General features: G+C 30.5%; 8 protein-coding genes across 8 annotated transcripts; all 8 read left to right on the top strand.

The window, feature by feature from the left end:
* Nucleotides 1–624: 624 nt before the first annotated feature.
* On the top strand, nucleotides 625–1,584 carry LOC120577548 (uncharacterized). Its single transcript, XM_039829125.1, has one exon. The coding sequence runs from the start codon at nucleotides 625–627 to the stop codon at nucleotides 1,582–1,584; it is 960 nt and encodes a 319-aa protein (XP_039685059.1).
* A 1,305-nt stretch (nucleotides 1,585–2,889) lies between these two features.
* Nucleotides 2,890–3,849, top strand: LOC120577547 (uncharacterized). The gene has a single exon (XM_039829124.1). It carries the CDS (start codon nucleotides 2,890–2,892, stop codon nucleotides 3,847–3,849), a length of 960 nt encoding a protein of 319 aa, XP_039685058.1.
* A 3,569-nt stretch (nucleotides 3,850–7,418) lies between these two features.
* LOC120577546 (uncharacterized) lies at nucleotides 7,419–8,378 on the top strand. The gene has a single exon (XM_039829123.1). It carries the CDS (start codon nucleotides 7,419–7,421, stop codon nucleotides 8,376–8,378), a length of 960 nt encoding a protein of 319 aa, XP_039685057.1.
* A 1,304-nt stretch (nucleotides 8,379–9,682) lies between these two features.
* On the top strand, nucleotides 9,683–10,642 carry LOC120577545 (uncharacterized). Its single transcript, XM_039829122.1, has one exon. The coding sequence runs from the start codon at nucleotides 9,683–9,685 to the stop codon at nucleotides 10,640–10,642; it is 960 nt and encodes a 319-aa protein (XP_039685056.1).
* Nucleotides 10,643–11,947: 1,305 nt separating this feature from the next.
* On the top strand, nucleotides 11,948–12,907 carry LOC120577544 (uncharacterized). Its single transcript, XM_039829121.1, has one exon. It carries the CDS (start codon nucleotides 11,948–11,950, stop codon nucleotides 12,905–12,907), a length of 960 nt encoding a protein of 319 aa, XP_039685055.1.
* A 1,303-nt stretch (nucleotides 12,908–14,210) lies between these two features.
* Nucleotides 14,211–15,170, top strand: LOC120577543 (uncharacterized). Its single transcript, XM_039829120.1, has one exon. The coding sequence runs from the start codon at nucleotides 14,211–14,213 to the stop codon at nucleotides 15,168–15,170; it is 960 nt and encodes a 319-aa protein (XP_039685054.1).
* A 1,304-nt stretch (nucleotides 15,171–16,474) lies between these two features.
* LOC120577542 (uncharacterized) lies at nucleotides 16,475–17,401 on the top strand. The gene has a single exon (XM_039829119.1). The coding sequence runs from the start codon at nucleotides 16,475–16,477 to the stop codon at nucleotides 17,399–17,401; it is 927 nt and encodes a 308-aa protein (XP_039685053.1).
* Nucleotides 17,402–18,734: 1,333 nt separating this feature from the next.
* Nucleotides 18,735–19,664, top strand: LOC120577541 (uncharacterized). The gene has a single exon (XM_039829117.1). The coding sequence runs from the start codon at nucleotides 18,735–18,737 to the stop codon at nucleotides 19,662–19,664; it is 930 nt and encodes a 309-aa protein (XP_039685051.1).
* Nucleotides 19,665–20,089: the final 425 nt, after the last annotated feature.

Below are 20,089 nucleotides of genomic sequence, written 5' to 3'. Positions count from 1 at the left end.
ATAACAACATATCGTAATTTTTATTTTGTTTTTGAGTAACATATCTTATTTTTTAGTGTTCTCATAAAGATTTAATTACATGATTCTTGTAATATCTTTTTTAATATATATGCTATGTAATGACAATATTCTGATTTAAATTTGTATGACCTTTCCAAGTGAATTCATTTTTTTTTTCTCAACCAAAGAGTAAATCATAAATAAATAACGTACTTAATTAGTAGCAACTAACAAGCGAACACATGGAGGTTGCACTTGTGTGTGTTCTGTTGAAATGCTTAGAAAACATAACAGTGGTCGAACAGCTCACTAAAAGAGGGTAAATTGTTGTAAAGCCCAATATAATTTCCTAATTTTAAAAAGAAATAACTAAACCGTATCGATTAAATTTGATAAGCAACAAATGTAAGGTATAACATAAAAAGACATTGGCAACTTCTTAACACTCTTTCACACCTTCCATGTGTAACTACATCCTAAAATATCCAAGTTAACCGAGTGTCGTTTAACACCATAATTCATCATTTCGTAGCTGTTTGTTTATATATATTTCAAATTTCATAATCACTTCCCACATTCAATTAACCTTATAACAACACATCTCAAACTCGTAATTGAAACAAAATGCAGAAAACAGGCTCAAATAATATTGAGATCCTAAGAGTGCAAGCTCTATCAATTCTCTGCACACCCCACCCTTTTCTTGAATTTTCTGGGTTTGCTCCCATTCCAGATAAAGTTGATTCAATTCGTAGCAGAAAACAACAAATTAAGAACGACACTCTTTTTGATTTTGATGGCTCTTCTCCCGTTCAAGATAAAGTTGATCCATTTTGTAGTACAAAACAACAAATTGACAACGACGCTTTTCTTGATTTTGATGGCTTTTCTCCAGCTGAAGATAAAGATATATATAATAGAAGTAAAGAACAAAGGCAAGACAATGATGAAGAAAATATTGAAGAAGGAGAGTTTAGTTTTGCATGCACCAAAGTCCGAGGACTGCATATATTTGCCGATGAGATATTTGAAAATGGAAAAATACGACAAATACCACACACTTTTGACCAATCTCTATTCATCTATCCCACCTCAAATAATAATGTCTCACATCTTCGACCACCACTAAAGAAGATCTTTATTAAGAATTCCGTAAATCGACACTCAATGCTAGGTGGTATTTCAAAAGAATCTCAAAACGAGTCATTGCAGAATATGACAATGGTGGAGATAAAGGCTTCGAATGAGTGTTACGAAAAAAGCAACTCCACAGGGTCATCAAATTTGTGGAAATTTAGACAAAACATGAATCTTCGAAGTAACAGCGACCATAAGGATTCATTAGTTTTATTGAATGCTTCGGATCCAAAAAATTCCAGAAAGCCAAAGGTAGAAAACATTGTTAATAAAAAGAGGAAGGATGAAAAACACAAAAATGGATTATCAGCTTACGAGAAGTTGTACGTGTCTAATAAAACAAGGAAGGATAGCAACAAAAGAAGATCATTTTTGCCTTACAAACGCCAATTATTCGGGCTCTTTACCAACATGAATGGATTGAGTAGGAACCTGCACCCCTTTTGAGTTTGAATTGCCAAGTTTTCTCGTGTTGGGGGTACATATGATTTTTGACATAGTAGAATACTTTAATGTACATAAAAATCAGCTAATTAGCAATAGGCTTTGTTTCTCTGATTATGAAAATCAAGAGTTCTAATTTCCTCGCATGATAATGTAGAGTGAATGATCTAATGTTTGTTTATATAATACACATTTTCATGTGTATCTCATTAAATAGAAACACGTGTTAAACATGTTTTTTTAATCATATTACAAGTTTTATGATTACTACGTACTAAAGAAACTTTTTTTTCTCAGTTACAACTTGGAACAACGCATTGTTTTCCTTTTTTACTAATAAAAAATTTTAATAATAAAAAAAAATATTTAAAGGTTAGTCAGATCTGAAGTTCATACAAGCAAAACATATGTAGCTTATTTATAATCTTTAAAGAATGCAATATGGTATATTATATAGATCATAAACAAATTTGGAAAACAGAATATACATAAGAAAATCATAAATGCTATATAATAAAATTTCATACTTAATTAAAAAATTTGTTTTCTCCTCTTCTTACGAATCATCCCGTGCATTAGAATATTGTGGAAAAATGAGTGAAAAACATTTCGACTTAATATATGTTCAACATGTTCCTTCTATTATCTTTATAAATCTATAAAACTATTTAGAGCATGTAACAATAACAACATATCGTAATTTTTATTTTGTTTTTGAGTAACATATCTTATTTTTTAGTGTTCTCATAAAGATTTAATTACATGATTCTTGTAATATCTTTTTTAATATATATGCTATGTAATGACAATATTCTGATTTAAATTTGTATGACCTTTCCAAGTGAATTCATTTTTTTTTTCTCAACCAAAGAGTAAATCATAAATAAATAACGTACTTAATTAGTAGCAACTAACAAGCGAACACATGGAGGTTGCACTTGTGTGTGTTCTGTTGAAATGCTTAGAAAACATAACAGTGGTCGAACAACTCACTAAAAGAGGGTAAATTGTTGTAAAGCCCAATATAATTTCCTAATTTTAAAAAGAAATAACTAAACCGTATCGATTAAATTTGATAAGCAACAAATGTAAGGTATAACATAAAAAGACATTGGCAACTTCTTAACACTCTTTCACACCTTCCATGTGTAACTACATCCTAAAATATCCAAGTTAACCGAGTGTCGTTTAACAACCATAATTCATCATTTCGTAGCTGTTTGTTTATATATATTTCAAATTTCATAATCACTTCCCACATTCAATTAACCTTATAACAACACATCTCAAACTCGTAATTGAAACAAAATGCAGAAAACAGGCTCAAATAATATTGAGATCCTAAGAGTGCAAGCTCTATCAATTCTCTGCACACCCCACCCTTTTCTTGAATTTTCTGGGTTTGCTCCCATTCCAGATAAAGTTGATTCAATTCGTAGCAGAAAACAACAAATTAAGAACGACACTCTTTTTGATTTTGATGGCTCTTCTCCCGTTCAAGATAAAGTTGATCCATTTTGTAGTACAAAACAACAAATTGACAACGACGCTTTTCTTGATTTTGATGGCTTTTCTCCAGCTGAAGATAAAGATATATATAATAGAAGTAAAGAACAAAGGCAAGACAATGATGAAGAAAATATTGAAGAAGGAGAGTTTAGTTTTGCATGCACCAAAGTCCGAGGACTGCATATATTTGCCGATGAGATATTTGAAAATGGAAAAATACGACAAATACCACACACTTTTGACCAATCTCTATTCATCTATCCCACCTCAAATAATAATGTCTCACATCTTCGACCACCACTAAAGAAGATCTTTATTAAGAATTCCGTAAATCGACACTCAATGCTAGGTGGTATTTCAAAAGAATCTCAAAACGAGTCATTGCAGAATATGACAATGGTGGAGATAAAGGCTTCGAATGAGTGTTACGAAAAAAGCAACTCCACAGGGTCATCAAATTTGTGGAAATTTAGACAAAACATGAATCTTCGAAGTAACAGCGACCATAAGGATTCATTAGTTTTATTGAATGCTTCGGATCCAAAAAATTCCAGAAAGCCAAAGGTAGAAAACATTGTTAATAAAAAGAGGAAGGATGAAAAACACAAAAATGGATTATCAGCTTACGAGAAGTTGTACGTGTCTAATAAAACAAGGAAGGATAGCAACAAAAGAAGATCATTTTTGCCTTACAAACGCCAATTATTCGGGCTCTTTACCAACATGAATGGATTGAGTAGGAACCTGCACCCCTTTTGAGTTTGAATTGCCAAGTTTTCTCGTGTTGGGGGTACATATGATTTTTGACATAGTAGAATACTTTAATGTACATAAAAATCAGCTAATTAGCAATAGGCTTTGTTTCTCTGATTATGAAAATCAAGAGTTCTAATTTCCTCGCATGATAATGTAGAGTGAATGATCTAATGTTTGTTTATATAATACACATTTTCATGTGTATCTCATTAAATAGAAACACGTGTTAAACATGTTTTTTTAATCATATTACAAGTTTTATGATTACTACGTACTAAAGAAACTTTTTTTTCTCAGTTACAACTTGGAACAACGCATTGTTTTCCTTTTTTACTAATAAAAAATTTTAATAATAAAAAAAAATATTTAAAGGTTAGTCAGATCTGAAGTTCATACAAGCAAAACATATGTAGCTTATTTATAATCTTTAAAGAATGCAATATGGTATATTATATAGATCATAAACAAATTTGGAAAACAGAATATACATAAGAAAATCATAAATGCTATATAATAAAATTTCATACTTAATTAAAAAATTTGTTTTCTCCTCTTCTTACGAATCATCCCGTGCATTAGAATATTGTGGAAAAATGAGTGAAAAACATTTCGACTTAATATATGTTCAACATGTTCCTTCTATTATCTTTATAAATCTATAAAACTATTTAGAGCATGTAACAATAACAACATATCGTAATTTTTATTTTGTTTTTGAGTAACATATCTTATTTTTTAGTGTTCTCATAAAGATTTAATTACATGATTCTTGTAATATCTTTTTTAATATATATGCTATGTAATGACAATATTCTGATTTAAATTTGTATGACCTTTCCAAGTGAATTCATTTTTTTTTTCTCAACCAAAGAGTAAATCATAAATAAATAACGTACTTAATTAGTAGCAACTAACAAGCGAACACATGGAGGTTGCACTTGTGTGTGTTCTGTTGAAATGCTTAGAAAACATAACAGTGGTCGAACAACTCACTAAAAGAGGGTAAATTGTTGTAAAGCCCAATATAATTTCCTAATTTTAAAAAGAAATAACTAAACCGTATCGATTAAATTTGATAAGCAACAAATGTAAGGTATAACATAAAAAGACATTGGCAACTTCTTAACACTCTTTCACACCTTCCATGTGTAACTACATCCTAAAATATCCAAGTTAACCGAGTGTCGTTTAACAACCATAATTCATCATTTCGTAGCTGTTTGTTTATATATATTTCAAATTTCATAATCACTTCCCACATTCAATTAACCTTATAACAACACATCTCAAACTCGTAATTGAAACAAAATGCAGAAAACAGGCTCAAATAATATTGAGATCCTAAGAGTGCAAGCTCTATCAATTCTCTGCACACCCCACCCTTTTCTTGAATTTTCTGGGTTTGCTCCCATTCCAGATAAAGTTGATTCAATTCGTAGCAGAAAACAACAAATTAAGAACGACACTCTTTTTGATTTTGATGGCTCTTCTCCCGTTCAAGATAAGTTGATCCATTTTGTAGTACAAAACAACAAATTGACAACGACGCTTTTCTTGATTTTGATGGCTTTTCTCCAGCTGAAGATAAAGATATATATAATAGAAGTAAAGAACAAAGGCAAGACAATGATGAAGAAAATATTGAAGAAGGAGAGTTTAGTTTTGCATGCACCAAAGTCCGAGGACTGCATATATTTGCCGATGAGATATTTGAAAATGGAAAAATACGACAAATACCACACACTTTTGACCAATCTCTATTCATCTATCCCACCTCAAATAATAATGTCTCACATCTTCGACCACCACTAAAGAAGATCTTTATTAAGAATTCCGTAAATCGACACTCAATGCTAGGTGGTATTTCAAAAGAATCTCAAAACGAGTCATTGCAGAATATGACAATGGTGGAGATAAAGGCTTCGAATGAGTGTTACGAAAAAAGCAACTCCACAGGGTCATCAAATTTGTGGAAATTTAGACAAAACATGAATCTTCGAAGTAACAGCGACCATAAGGATTCATTAGTTTTATTGAATGCTTCGGATCCAAAAAATTCCAGAAAGCCAAAGGTAGAAAACATTGTTAATAAAAAGAGGAAGGATGAAAAACACAAAAATGGATTATCAGCTTACGAGAAGTTGTACGTGTCTAATAAAACAAGGAAGGATAGCAACAAAAGAAGATCATTTTTGCCTTACAAACGCCAATTATTCGGGCTCTTTACCAACATGAATGGATTGAGTAGGAACCTGCACCCCTTTTGAGTTTGAATTGCCAAGTTTTCTCGTGTTGGGGGTACATATGATTTTTGACATAGTAGAATACTTTAATGTACATAAAAATCAGCTAATTAGCAATAGGCTTTGTTTCTCTGATTATGAAAATCAAGAGTTCTAATTTCCTCGCATGATAATGTAGAGTGAATGATCTAATGTTTGTTTATATAATACACATTTTCATGTGTATCTCATTAAATAGAAACACGTGTTAAACATGTTTTTTTAATCATATTACAAGTTTTATGATTACTACGTACTAAAGAAACTTTTTTTTCTCAGTTACAACTTGGAACAACGCATTGTTTTCCTTTTTTACTAATAAAAAATTTTAATAATAAAAAAAAATATTTAAAGGTTAGTCAGATCTGAAGTTCATACAAGCAAAACATATGTAGCTTATTTATAATCTTTAAAGAATGCAATATGGTATATTATATAGATCATAAACAAATTTGGAAAACAGAATATACATAAGAAAATCATAAATGCTATATAATAAAATTTCATACTTAATTAAAAAATTTGTTTTCTCCTCTTCTTACGAATCATCCCGTGCATTAGAATATTGTGGAAAAATGAGTGAAAAACATTTCGACTTAATATATGTTCAACATGTTCCTTCTATTATCTTTATAAATCTATAAAACTATTTAGAGCATGTAACAATAACAACATATCGTAATTTTTATTTTGTTTTTGAGTAACATATCTTATTTTTTAGTGTTCTCATAAAGATTTAATTACATGATTCTTGTAATATCTTTTTTAATATATATGCTATGTAATGACAATATTCTGATTTAAATTTGTATGACCTTTCCAAGTGAATTCATTTTTTTTTTCTCAACCAAAGAGTAAATCATAAATAAATAACGTACTTAATTAGTAGCAACTAACAAGCGAACACATGGAGGTTGCACTTGTGTGTGTTCTGTTGAAATGCTTAGAAAACATAACAGTGGTCGAACAACTCACTAAAAGAGGGTAAATTGTTGTAAAGCCCAATATAATTTCCTAATTTTAAAAAGAAATAACTAAACCGTATCGATTAAATTTGATAAGCAACAAATGTAAGGTATAACATAAAAAGACATTGGCAACTTCTTAACACTCTTTCACACCTTCCATGTGTAACTACATCCTAAAATATCCAAGTTAACCGAGTGTCGTTTAACAACCATAATTCATCATTTCGTAGCTGTTTGTTTATATATATTTCAAATTTCATAATCACTTCCCACATTCAATTAACCTTATAACAACACATCTCAAACTCGTAATTGAAACAAAATGCAGAAAACAGGCTCAAATAATATTGAGATCCTAAGAGTGCAAGCTCTATCAATTCTCTGCACACCCCACCCTTTTCTTGAATTTTCTGGGTTTGCTCCCATTCCAGATAAAGTTGATTCAATTCGTAGCAGAAAACAACAAATTAAGAACGACACTCTTTTTGATTTTGATGGCTCTTCTCCCGTTCAAGATAAAGTTGATCCATTTTGTAGTACAAAACAACAAATTGACAACGACGCTTTTCTTGATTTTGATGGCTTTTCTCCAGCTGAAGATAAAGATATATATAATAGAAGTAAAGAACAAAGGCAAGACAATGATGAAGAAAATATTGAAGAAGGAGAGTTTAGTTTTGCATGCACCAAAGTCCGAGGACTGCATATATTTGCCGATGAGATATTTGAAAATGGAAAAATACGACAAATACCACACACTTTTGACCAATCTCTATTCATCTATCCCACCTCAAATAATAATGTCTCACATCTTCGACCACCACTAAAGAAGATCTTTATTAAGAATTCCGTAAATCGACACTCAATGCTAGGTGGTATTTCAAAAGAATCTCAAAACGAGTCATTGCAGAATATGACAATGGTGGAGATAAAGGCTTCGAATGAGTGTTACGAAAAAAGCAACTCCACAGGGTCATCAAATTTGTGGAAATTTAGACAAAACATGAATCTTCGAAGTAACAGCGACCATAAGGATTCATTAGTTTTATTGAATGCTTCGGATCCAAAAAATTCCAGAAAGCCAAAGGTAGAAAACATTGTTAATAAAAAGAGGAAGGATGAAAAACACAAAAATGGATTATCAGCTTACGAGAAGTTGTACGTGTCTAATAAAACAAGGAAGGATAGCAACAAAAGAAGATCATTTTTGCCTTACAAACGCCAATTATTCGGGCTCTTTACCAACATGAATGGATTGAGTAGGAACCTGCACCCCTTTTGAGTTTGAATTGCCAAGTTTTCTCGTGTTGGGGTACATATGATTTTTGACATAGTAGAATACTTTAATGTACATAAAAATCAGCTAATTAGCAATAGGCTTTGTTTCTCTGATTATGAAAATCAAGAGTTCTAATTTCCTCGCATGATAATGTAGAGTGAATGATCTAATGTTTGTTTATATAATACACATTTTCATGTGTATCTCATTAAATAGAAACACGTGTTAAACATGTTTTTTTAATCATATTACAAGTTTTATGATTACTACGTACTAAAGAAACTTTTTTTTCTCAGTTACAACTTGGAACAACGCATTGTTTTCCTTTTTTACTAATAAAAAATTTTAATAATAAAAAAAAATATTTAAAGGTTAGTCAGATCTGAAGTTCATACAAGCAAAACATATGTAGCTTATTTATAATCTTTAAAGAATGCAATATGGTATATTATATAGATCATAAACAAATTTGGAAAACAGAATATACATAAGAAAATCATAAATGCTATATAATAAAATTTCATACTTAATTAAAAAATTTGTTTTCTCCTCTTCTTACGAATCATCCCGTGCATTAGAATATTGTGGAAAAATGAGTGAAAAACATTTCGACTTAATATATGTTCAACATGTTCCTTCTATTATCTTTATAAATCTATAAAACTATTTAGAGCATGTAACAATAACAACATATCGTAATTTTTATTTTGTTTTTGAGTAACATATCTTATTTTTTAGTGTTCTCATAAAGATTTAATTACATGATTCTTGTAATATCTTTTTTAATATATATGCTATGTAATGACAATATTCTGATTTAAATTTGTATGACCTTTCCAAGTGAATTCATTTTTTTTTTCTCAACCAAAGAGTAAATCATAAATAAATAACGTACTTAATTAGTAGCAACTAACAAGCGAACACATGGAGGTTGCACTTGTGTGTGTTCTGTTGAAATGCTTAGAAAACATAACAGTGGTCGAACAACTCACTAAAAGAGGGTAAATTGTTGTAAAGCCCAATATAATTTCCTAATTTTAAAAAGAAATAACTAAACCGTATCGATTAAATTTGATAAGCAACAAATGTAAGGTATAACATAAAAAGACATTGGCAACTTCTTAACACTCTTTCACACCTTCCATGTGTAACTACATCCTAAAATATCCAAGTTAACCGAGTGTCGTTTAACAACCATAATTCATCATTTCGTAGCTGTTTGTTTATATATATTTCAAATTTCATAATCACTTCCCACATTCAATTAACCTTATAACAACACATCTCAAACTCGTAATTGAAACAAAATGCAGAAAACAGGCTCAAATAATATTGAGATCCTAAGAGTGCAAGCTCTATCAATTCTCTGCACACCCCACCCTTTTCTTGAATTTTCTGGGTTTGCTCCCATTCCAGATAAAGTTGATTCAATTCGTAGCAGAAAACAACAAATTAAGAACGACACTCTTTTTGATTTTGATGGCTCTTCTCCCGTTCAAGATAAAGTTGATCCATTTTGTAGTACAAAACAACAAATTGACAACGACGCTTTTCTTGATTTTGATGGCTTTTCTCCAGCTGAAGATAAAGATATATATAATAGAAGTAAAGAACAAAGGCAAGACAATGATGAAGAAAATATTGAAGAAGGAGAGTTTAGTTTTGCATGCACCAAAGTCCGAGGACTGCATATATTTGCCGATGAGATATTTGAAAATGGAAAAATACGACAAATACCACACACTTTTGACCAATCTCTATTCATCTATCCCACCTCAAATAATAATGTCTCACATCTTCGACCACCACTAAAGAAGATCTTTATTAAGAATTCCGTAAATCGACACTCAATGCTAGGTGGTATTTCAAAAGAATCTCAAAACGAGTCATTGCAGAATATGACAATGGTGGAGATAAAGGCTTCGAATGAGTGTTACGAAAAAAGCAACTCCACAGGGTCATCAAATTTGTGGAAATTTAGACAAAACATGAATCTTCGAAGTAACAGCGACCATAAGGATTCATTAGTTTTATTGAATGCTTCGGATCCAAAAAATTCCAGAAAGCCAAAGGTAGAAAACATTGTTAATAAAAAGAGGAAGGATGAAAAACACAAAAATGGATTATCAGCTTACGAGAAGTTGTACGTGTCTAATAAAACAAGGAAGGATAGCAACAAAAGAAGATCATTTTTGCCTTACAAACGCCAATTATTCGGGCTCTTTACCAACATGAATGGATTGAGTAGGAACCTGCACCCCTTTTGAGTTTGAATTGCCAAGTTTTCTCGTGTTGGGGGTACATATGATTTTTGACATAGTAGAATACTTTAATGTACATAAAAATCAGCTAATTAGCAATAGGCTTTGTTTCTCTGATTATGAAAATCAAGAGTTCTAATTTCCTCGCATGATAATGTAGAGTGAATGATCTAATGTTTGTTTATATAATACACATTTTCATGTGTATCTCATTAAATAGAAACACGTGTTAAACATGTTTTTTTAATCATATTACAAGTTTTATGATTACTACGTACTAAAGAAACTTTTTTTTCTCAGTTACAACTTGGAACAACGCATTGTTTTCCTTTTTTACTAATAAAAAATTTTAATAATAAAAAAAAATATTTAAAGGTTAGTCAGATCTGAAGTTCATACAAGCAAAACATATGTAGCTTATTTATAATCTTTAAAGAATGCAATATGGTATATTATATAGATCATAAACAAATTTGGAAAACAGAATATACATAAGAAAATCATAAATGCTATATAATAAAATTTCATACTTAATTAAAAAATTTGTTTTCTCCTCTTCTTATGAATCATCCCGTGCATTAGAATATTGTGGAAAAATGAGTGAAAAACATTTCGACTTAATATATGTTCAACATGTTCCTTCTATTATCTTTATAAATCTATAAAACTATTTAGAGCATGTAACAATAACAACATATCGTAATTTTTATTTTGTTTTTGAGTAACATATCTTATTTTTTAGTGTTCTCATAAAGATTTAATTACATGATTCTTGTAATATCTTTTTTAATATATATGCTATGTAATGACAATATTCTGATTTAAATTTGTATGACCTTTCCAAGTGAATTCATTTTTTTTTTCTCAACCAAAGAGTAAATCATAAATAAATAACGTACTTAATTAGTAGCAACTAACAAGCGAACACATGGAGGTTGCACTTGTGTGTGTTCTGTTGAAATGCTTAGAAAACATAACAGTGGTCGAACAACTCACTAAAAGAGGGTAAATTGTTGTAAAGCCCAATATAATTTCCTAATTTTAAAAAGAAATAACTAAACCGTATCGATTAAATTTGATAAGCAACAAATGTAAGGTATAACATAAAAAGACATTGGCAACTTCTTAACACTCTTTCACACCTTCCATGTGTAACTACATCCTAAAATATCCAAGTTAACCGAGTGTCGTTTAACAACCATAATTCATCATTTCGTAGCTGTTTGTTTATATATATTTCAAATTTCATAATCACTTCCCACATTCAATTAACCTTATAACAACACATCTCAAACTCGTAATTGAAACAAAATGCAGAAAACAGGCTCAAATAATATTGAGATCCTAAGAGTGCAAGCTCTATCAATTCTCTGCACACCCCACCCTTTTCTTGAATTTTCTGGGTTTGCTCCCATTCCAGATAAAGTTGATTCAATTCGTAGCAGAAAACAACAAATTAAGAACGACACTCTTTTTGATTTTGATGGCTCTTCTCCCGTTCAAGATAAAGTTGATCCATTTTGTAGTACAAAACAACAAATTGACAACGACGCTTTTCTTGATTTTGATGGCTTTTCTCCAGCTGAAGATAAAGATATATATAATAGAAGTAAAGAACAAAGGCAAGACAATGATGAAGAAAATATTGAAGAAGGAGAGTTTAGTTTTGCATGCACCAAAGTCCGAGGACTGCATATATTTGCCGATGAGATATTTGAAAATGGAAAAATACGACAAATACCACACACTTTTGACCAATCTCTATTCATCTATCCCACCTCAAATAATAATGTCTCACATCTTCGACCACCACTAAAGAAGATCTTTATTAAGAATTCCGTAAATCGACACTCAATGCTAGGTGGTATTTCAAAAGAATCTCAAAACGAGTCATTGCAGAATATGACAATGGTGGAGATAAAGGCTTCGAATGAGTGTTACGAAAAAAGCAACTCCACAGGGTCATCAAATTTGTGGAAATTTAGACAAAACATGAATCTTCGAAGTAACAGCGACCATAAGGATTCATTAGTTTTATTGAATGCTTCGGATCCAAAAAATTCCAGAAAGCCAAAGGTAGAAAACATTGTTAATAAAAAGAGGAAGGATGAAAAACACAAAAATGGATTATCAGCTTACGAGAAGTTGTACGTGTCTAATAAAACAAGGAAGGATAGCAACAAAAGAAGATCATTTTTGCCTTACAAACGCCAATTATTCGGGCTCTTTACCAACATGAATGGATTGAGTAGGAACCTGCACCCCTTTTGAGTTTGAATTGCCAAGTTTTCTCGTGTTGGGGGTACATATGATTTTTGACATAGTAGAATACTTTAATGTACATAAAAATCAGCTAATTAGCAATAGGCTTTGTTTCTCTGATTATGAAAATCAAGAGTTCTAATTTCCTCGCATGATAATGTAGAGTGAATGATCTAATGTTTGTTTATATAATACACATTTTCATGTGTATCTCATTAAATAGAAACACGTGTTAAACATGTTTTTTTAATCATATTACAAGTTTTATGATTACTACGTACTAAAGAAACTTTTTTTTCTCAGTTACAACTTGGAACAACGCATTGTTTTCCTTTTTTACTAATAAAAATTTTAATAATAAAAAAAAATATTTAAAGGTTAGTCAGATCTGAAGTTCATACAAGCAAAACATATGTAGCTTATTTATAATCTTTAAAGAATGCAATATGGTATATTATATAGATCATAAACAAATTTGGAAAACAGAATATACATAAGAAAATCATAAATGCTATATAATAAAATTTCATACTTAATTAAAAAATTTGTTTTCTCCTCTTCTTATGAATCATCCCGTGCATTAGAATATTGTGGAAAAATGAGTGAAAAACATTTCGACTTAATATATGTTCAACATGTTCCTTCTATTATCTTTATAAATCTATAAAACTATTTAGAGCATGTAACAATAACAACATATCGTAATTTTTATTTTGTTTTTGAGTAACATATCTTATTTTTTAGTGTTCTCATAAAGATTTAATTACATGATTCTTGTAATATCTTTTTTAATATATATGCTATGTAATGACAATATTCTGATTTAAATTTGTATGACCTTTCCAAGTGAATTCATTTTTTTTTCTCAACCAAAGAGTAAATCATAAATAAATAACGTACTTAATTAGTAGCAACTAACAAGCGAACACATGGAGGTTGCACTTGTGTGTGTTCTGTTGAAATGCTTAGAAAACATAACAGTGGTCGAACAACTCACTAAAAGAGGGTAAATTGTTGTAAAGCCCAATATAATTTCCTAATTTTAAAAAGAAATAACTAAACCGTATCGATTAAATTTGATAAGCAACAAATGTAAGGTATAACATAAAAAGACATTGGCAACTTCTTAACACTCTTTCACACCTTCCATGTGTAACTACATCCTAAAATATCCAAGTTAACCGAGTGTCGTTTAACAACCATAATTCATCATTTCGTAGCTGTTTGTTTATATATATTTCAAATTTCATAATCACTTCCCACATTCAATTAACCTTATAACAACACATCTCAAACTCGTAATTGAAACAAAATGCAGAAAACAGGCTCAAATAATATTGAGATCCTAAGAGTGCAAGCTCTATCAATTCTCTGCACACCCCACCCTTTTCTTGAATTTTCTGGGTTTGCTCCCATTCCAGATAAAGTTGATTCAATTCGTAGCAGAAAACAACAAATTAAGAACGACACTCTTTTTGATTTTGATGGCTCTTCTCCCGTTCAAGATAAAGTTGATCCATTTTGTAGTACAAAACAACAAATTGACAACGACGCTTTTCTTGATTTTGATGGCTTTTCTCCAGCTGAAGATAAAGATATATATAATAGAAGTAAAGAACAAAGGCAAGACAATGATGAAGAAAATATTGAAGAAGGAGAGTTTAGTTTTGCATGCACCAAAGTCCGAGGACTGCATATATTTGCCGATGAGATATTTGAAAATGGAAAAATACGACAAATACCACACACTTTTGACCAATCTCTATTCATCTATCCCACCTCAAATAATAATGTCTCACATCTTCGACCACCACTAAAGAAGATCTTTATTAAGAATTCCGTAAATCGACACTCAATGCTAGGTGGTATTTCAAAAGAATCTCAAAACGAGTCATTGCAGAATATGACAATGGTGGAGATAAAGGCTTCGAATGAGTGTTACGAAAAAAGCAACTCCACAGGGTCATCAAATTTGTGGAAATTTAGACAAAACATGAATCTTCGAAGTAACAGCGACCATAAGGATTCATTAGTTTTATTGAATGCTTCGGATCCAAAAAATTCCAGAAAGCCAAAGGTAGAAAACATTGTTAATAAAAAGAGGAAGGATGAAAAACACAAAAATGGATTATCAGCTTACGAGAAGTTGTACGTGTCTAATAAAACAAGGAAGGATAGCAACAAAAGAAGATCATTTTTGCCTTACAAACGCCAATTATTCGGGCTCTTTACCAACATGAATGGATTGAGTAGGAACCTGCACCCCTTTTGAGTTTGAATTGCCAAGTTTTCTCGTGTTGGGGTACATATGATTTTTGACATAGTAGAATACTTTAATGTACATAAAAATCAGCTAATTAGCAATAGGCTTTGTTTCTCTGATTATGAAAATCAAGAGTTCTAATTTCCTCGCATGATAATGTAGAGTGAATGATCTAATGTTTGTTTATATAATACACATTTTCATGTGTATCTCATTAAATAGAAACACGTGTTAAACATGTTTTTTTAATCATATTACAAGTTTTATGATTACTACGTACTAAAGAAACTTTTTTTTCTCAGTTACAACTTGGAACAACGCATTGTTTTCCTTTTTTACTAATAAAAAATTTTAATAATAAAAAAAAATATTTAAAGGTTAGTCAGATCTGAAGTTCATACAAGCAAAACATATGTAGCTTATTTATAATCTTTAAAGAATGCAATATGGTATATTATATAGATCATAAACAAATTTGGAAAACAGAATATACATAAGAAAATCATAAATGCTATATAATAAAATTTCATACTTAATTAAAAAATTTGTTTTCTCCTCTTCTTATGAATCATCCCGTGCATTAGAATATTGTGGAAAAATGAGTGAAAAACATTTCGACTTAATATATGTTCAACATGTTCCTTCTATTATCTTTATAAATCTATAAAACTATTTAGAGCATGTAACAATAACAACATATCGTAATTTTTATTTTGTTTTTGAGTAACATATCTTATTTTTTAGTGTTCTCATAAAGATTTAATTACATGATTCTTGTAATATCTTTTTTAATATATATGCTATGTAATGACAATATTCTGATTTAAATTTGTATGACCTTTCCAAGTGAATTCATTTTTTTTTTCTCAACCAAAGAGTAAATCATAAATAAATAACGTACTTAATTAGTAGCAACTAACAAGCGAACACATGGAGGTTGCACTTGTGTGTGTTCTGTTGAAATGCTTAGAAAACATAACAGTGGTCGAACAACTCACTAAAAGAGGGTAAATTGTTGTAAAGCCCAATATAATTTCCTAATTTTAAAAAGAAATAACTAAACCGTATCGATTAAATTTGATAAGCAACAAATGTAAGGTATAACATAAAAAGACATTGGCAACTTCTTAACACTCTTTCACACCTTCCATGTGTAACTACATCCTAAAATATCCAAGTTAACCGAGTGTCGTTTAACAACCATAATTCATCATTTCGTAGCTGTTTGTTTATATATATTTCAAATTTCATAATCACTTCCCACATTCAATTAACCTTATAACAACACATCTCAAACTCGTAATTGAAACAAAATGCAGAAAACAGGCTCAAATAATATTGAGATCCTAAGAGTGCAAGCTCTATCAATTCTCTGCACACCCCACCCTTTTCTTGAATTTTCTGGGTTTGCTCCCATTCCAGATAAAGTTGATTCAATTCGTAGCAGAAAACAACAAATTAAGAACGACACTCTTTTTGATTTTGATGGCTCTTCTCCCGTTCAAGATAAAGTTGATCCATTTTGTAGTACAAAACAACAAATTGACAACGACGCTTTTCTTGATTTTGATGGCTTTTCTCCAGCTGAAGATAAAGATATATATAATAGAAGTAAAGAACAAAGGCAAGACAATGATGAAGAAAATATTGAAGAAGGAGAGTTTAGTTTTGCATGCACCAAAGTCCGAGGACTGCATATATTTGCCGATGAGATATTTGAAAATGGAAAAATACGACAAATACCACACACTTTTGACCAATCTCTATTCATCTATCCCACCTCAAATAATAATGTCTCACATCTTCGACCACCACTAAAGAAGATCTTTATTAAGAATTCCGTAAATCGACACTCAATGCTAGGTGGTATTTCAAAAGAATCTCAAAACGAGTCATTGCAGAATATGACAATGGTGGAGATAAAGGCTTCGAATGAGTGTTACGAAAAAAGCAACTCCACAGGGTCATCAAATTTGTGGAAATTTAGACAAAACATGAATCTTCGAAGTAACAGCGACCATAAGGATTCATTAGTTTTATTGAATGCTTCGGATCCAAAAAATTCCAGAAAGCCAAAGGTAGAAAACATTGTTAATAAAAAGAGGAAGGATGAAAAACACAAAAATGGATTATCAGCTTACGAGAAGTTGTACGTGTCTAATAAAACAAGGAAGGATAGCAACAAAAGAAGATCATTTTTGCCTTACAAACGCCAGTTATTGGGCTCTTTACCAACATGAATGGATTGAGTAGGAACCTGCACCCCTTTTGAGTTTGAATTGCCAAGTTTTCTCGTGTTGGGGGTACATATGATTTTTGACATAGTAGAATACTTTAATGTACATAAAAATCAGCTAATTAGCAATAGGCTTTGTTTCTCTGATTATGAAAATCAAGAGTTCTAATTTCCTCGCATGATAATGTAGAGTGAATGATCAATGTTTGTTTATATAATACACATTTTCATGTGTATCTCATTAAATAGAAACACGTGTTAAACATGTTTTTTTAATCATATTACAAGTTTTATGATTACTACGTACTAAAGAAACTTTTTTTTCTCAGTTACAACTTGGAACAACGCATTGTTTTCCTTTTTTACTAATAAAAAATTTTAATAATAAAAAAAATATTTAAAGGTTAGTCAGATCTGAAGTTCATACAAGCAAAACATATGTAGCTTATTTATAATCTTTAAAGAATGCAATATGGTATATTATATAGATCATAAACAAATTTGGAAAACAGAATATACATAAGAAAATCATAAATGCTATATAATAAAATTTCATACTTAATTAAAAAATTTGTTTTCTCCTCTTCTTATGAATCATCCCGTGCATTAGAATATTGTGGAAAAATGAGTGAAAAACATTTCGACTTAATATATGTTCAACATGTTCCTTCTATTATCTTTATAAATCTATAAAACTATTTAAGCATGTAACAATAACAACATATCGTAATTTTTATTTTGTTTTTGAGTAACATATCTTATTTTTTAGTGTTCTCATAAAGATTTAATTACATGATTCTTGTAATATCTTTTTTAATATATATGCTATGTAATGACAATATTCTGATTTAAATTTGTATGACCTTTCCAAGTGAATTCATTTTTTTTTTCTCAACCAAAGAGTAAATCATAAATAAATAACGTACTTAATTAGTAGCAACTAACAAGCGAACACATGGAGGTTGCACTTGTGTGTGTTCTGTTGAAATGCTTAGAAAACATAACAGTGGTCGAACAACTCACTAAAAGAGGGTAAATTGTTGTAAAGCCCAATATAATTTCCTAATTTTAAAAAAAATAACTAAACCGTATCGATTAAATTTGATAAGCAACAAATGTAAGGTATAACATAAAAAGACATTGGCAACTTCTTAACACTCTTTCACACCTTCCATGTGTAACTACATCCTAAAATATCCAAGTTAACCGAGTGTCGTTTAACAACCATAATTCATCATTTCGTAGCTGTTTGTTTATATATATTTCAAATTTCATAATCACTTCCCACATTCAATTAACCTTATAACAACACATCTCAAACTCGTAATTGAAACAAAATGCAGAAAACAGGCTCAAATAATATTGAGATCCTAAGAGTGCAAGCTCTATCAATTCTCTGCACACCCCACCCTTTTCTTGAATTTTCTGGGTTTGCTCCCATTCCAGATAAAGTTGATTCAATTCGTAGCAGAAAACAACAAATTAAGAACGACACTCTTTTTGATTTTGATGGCTCTTCTCCCGTTCAAGATAAAGTTGATCCATTTTGTAGTACAAAACAACAAATTGACAACGACGCTTTTCTTGATTTTGATGGCTTTTCTCCAGCTGAAGATAAAGTCGATATATATAATAGAAGTAAAGAACAAAGGCAAGACAATGATGAAGAAAATATTGAAGAAGGAGAGTTTAGTTTTGCATGCACCAAAGTCCGAGGACTGCATATATTTGCCGATGAGATATTTGAAAATGGAAAAATACGACAAATACCACACACTTTTGACCAATCTCTATTCATCTATCCCACCTCAAATAATAATGTCTCACATCTTCGACCACCACTAAAGAAGATCTTTATTAAGAATTCCGTAAATCGACACTCAATGCTAGGTGGTATTTCAAAAGAATCTCAAAACGAGTCATTGCAGAATATGACAATGGTGGAGATAAAGGCTTCGAATGAGTGTTACGAAAAAAGCAACTCCACAGGGTCATCAAATTTGTGGAAATTTAGACAAAACATGAATCTTCGAAGTAACAGCGACCATAAGGATTCATTAGTTTTATTGAATGCTTCGGATCCAAAAAATTCCAGAAAGCCAAAGGTAGAAAACATTGTTAATAAAAAGAGGAAGGATGAAAAACACAAAAATGGATTATCAGCTTACGAGAAGTTGTACGTGTCTAATAAAACAAGGAAGGATAGCAACAAAAGAAGATCATTTTTGCCTTACAAACGCCAGTTATTGGGCTCTTTACCAACATGAATGGATTGAGTAGGAACCTGCACCCCTTTTGAGTTTGAATTGCCAAGTTTTCTCGTGTTGGGAGTACATATGATTTTGACATAGTAGAATACTTTAATGTACATAAAAATCAGCTAATTAGCAATAGGCTTTGTTTCTCTGATTATGAAAATCAAGAGTTCTAATTTCCTCGCATGATAATGTAGAGTGAATGATCAATGTTTGTTTATATAATACACATTTTCATGTGTATCTCATTAAATAGAAACACGTGTTAAACATGTTTTTTTAATCATATTACAAGTTTTATGATTACTACGTACTAAAGAAACTTTTTTTTCTCAGTTACAACTTGGAACAACGCATTGTTTTCCTTTTTTACTAATAAAAAATTTAATAATAAAAAAAAATTTAAAGGTTAGTCAGATCTGAAGTTCATACAAGCA

The sequence above is a fragment of the Medicago truncatula genome, chromosome 8 (assembly GCF_003473485.1).
Source record: "Medicago truncatula cultivar Jemalong A17 chromosome 8, MtrunA17r5.0-ANR, whole genome shotgun sequence".
In the NCBI taxonomy this organism is placed as follows: Eukaryota; Viridiplantae; Streptophyta; class Magnoliopsida; order Fabales; family Fabaceae; genus Medicago; species Medicago truncatula.
This window is presented reverse-complemented; position numbering and strand designations above follow the sequence as displayed.

Coding starts and splice junctions, on each gene's coding strand:
- LOC120577548 (XM_039829125.1), top strand. CDS start 625: ATGCAGAAAACAGGCTCAAATAATATTGAGATCCTAAGAGTGCAAGCT.
- LOC120577547 (XM_039829124.1), top strand. CDS start 2,890: ATGCAGAAAACAGGCTCAAATAATATTGAGATCCTAAGAGTGCAAGCT.
- LOC120577546 (XM_039829123.1), top strand. CDS start 7,419: ATGCAGAAAACAGGCTCAAATAATATTGAGATCCTAAGAGTGCAAGCT.
- LOC120577545 (XM_039829122.1), top strand. CDS start 9,683: ATGCAGAAAACAGGCTCAAATAATATTGAGATCCTAAGAGTGCAAGCT.
- LOC120577544 (XM_039829121.1), top strand. CDS start 11,948: ATGCAGAAAACAGGCTCAAATAATATTGAGATCCTAAGAGTGCAAGCT.
- LOC120577543 (XM_039829120.1), top strand. CDS start 14,211: ATGCAGAAAACAGGCTCAAATAATATTGAGATCCTAAGAGTGCAAGCT.
- LOC120577542 (XM_039829119.1), top strand. CDS start 16,475: ATGCAGAAAACAGGCTCAAATAATATTGAGATCCTAAGAGTGCAAGCT.
- LOC120577541 (XM_039829117.1), top strand. CDS start 18,735: ATGCAGAAAACAGGCTCAAATAATATTGAGATCCTAAGAGTGCAAGCT.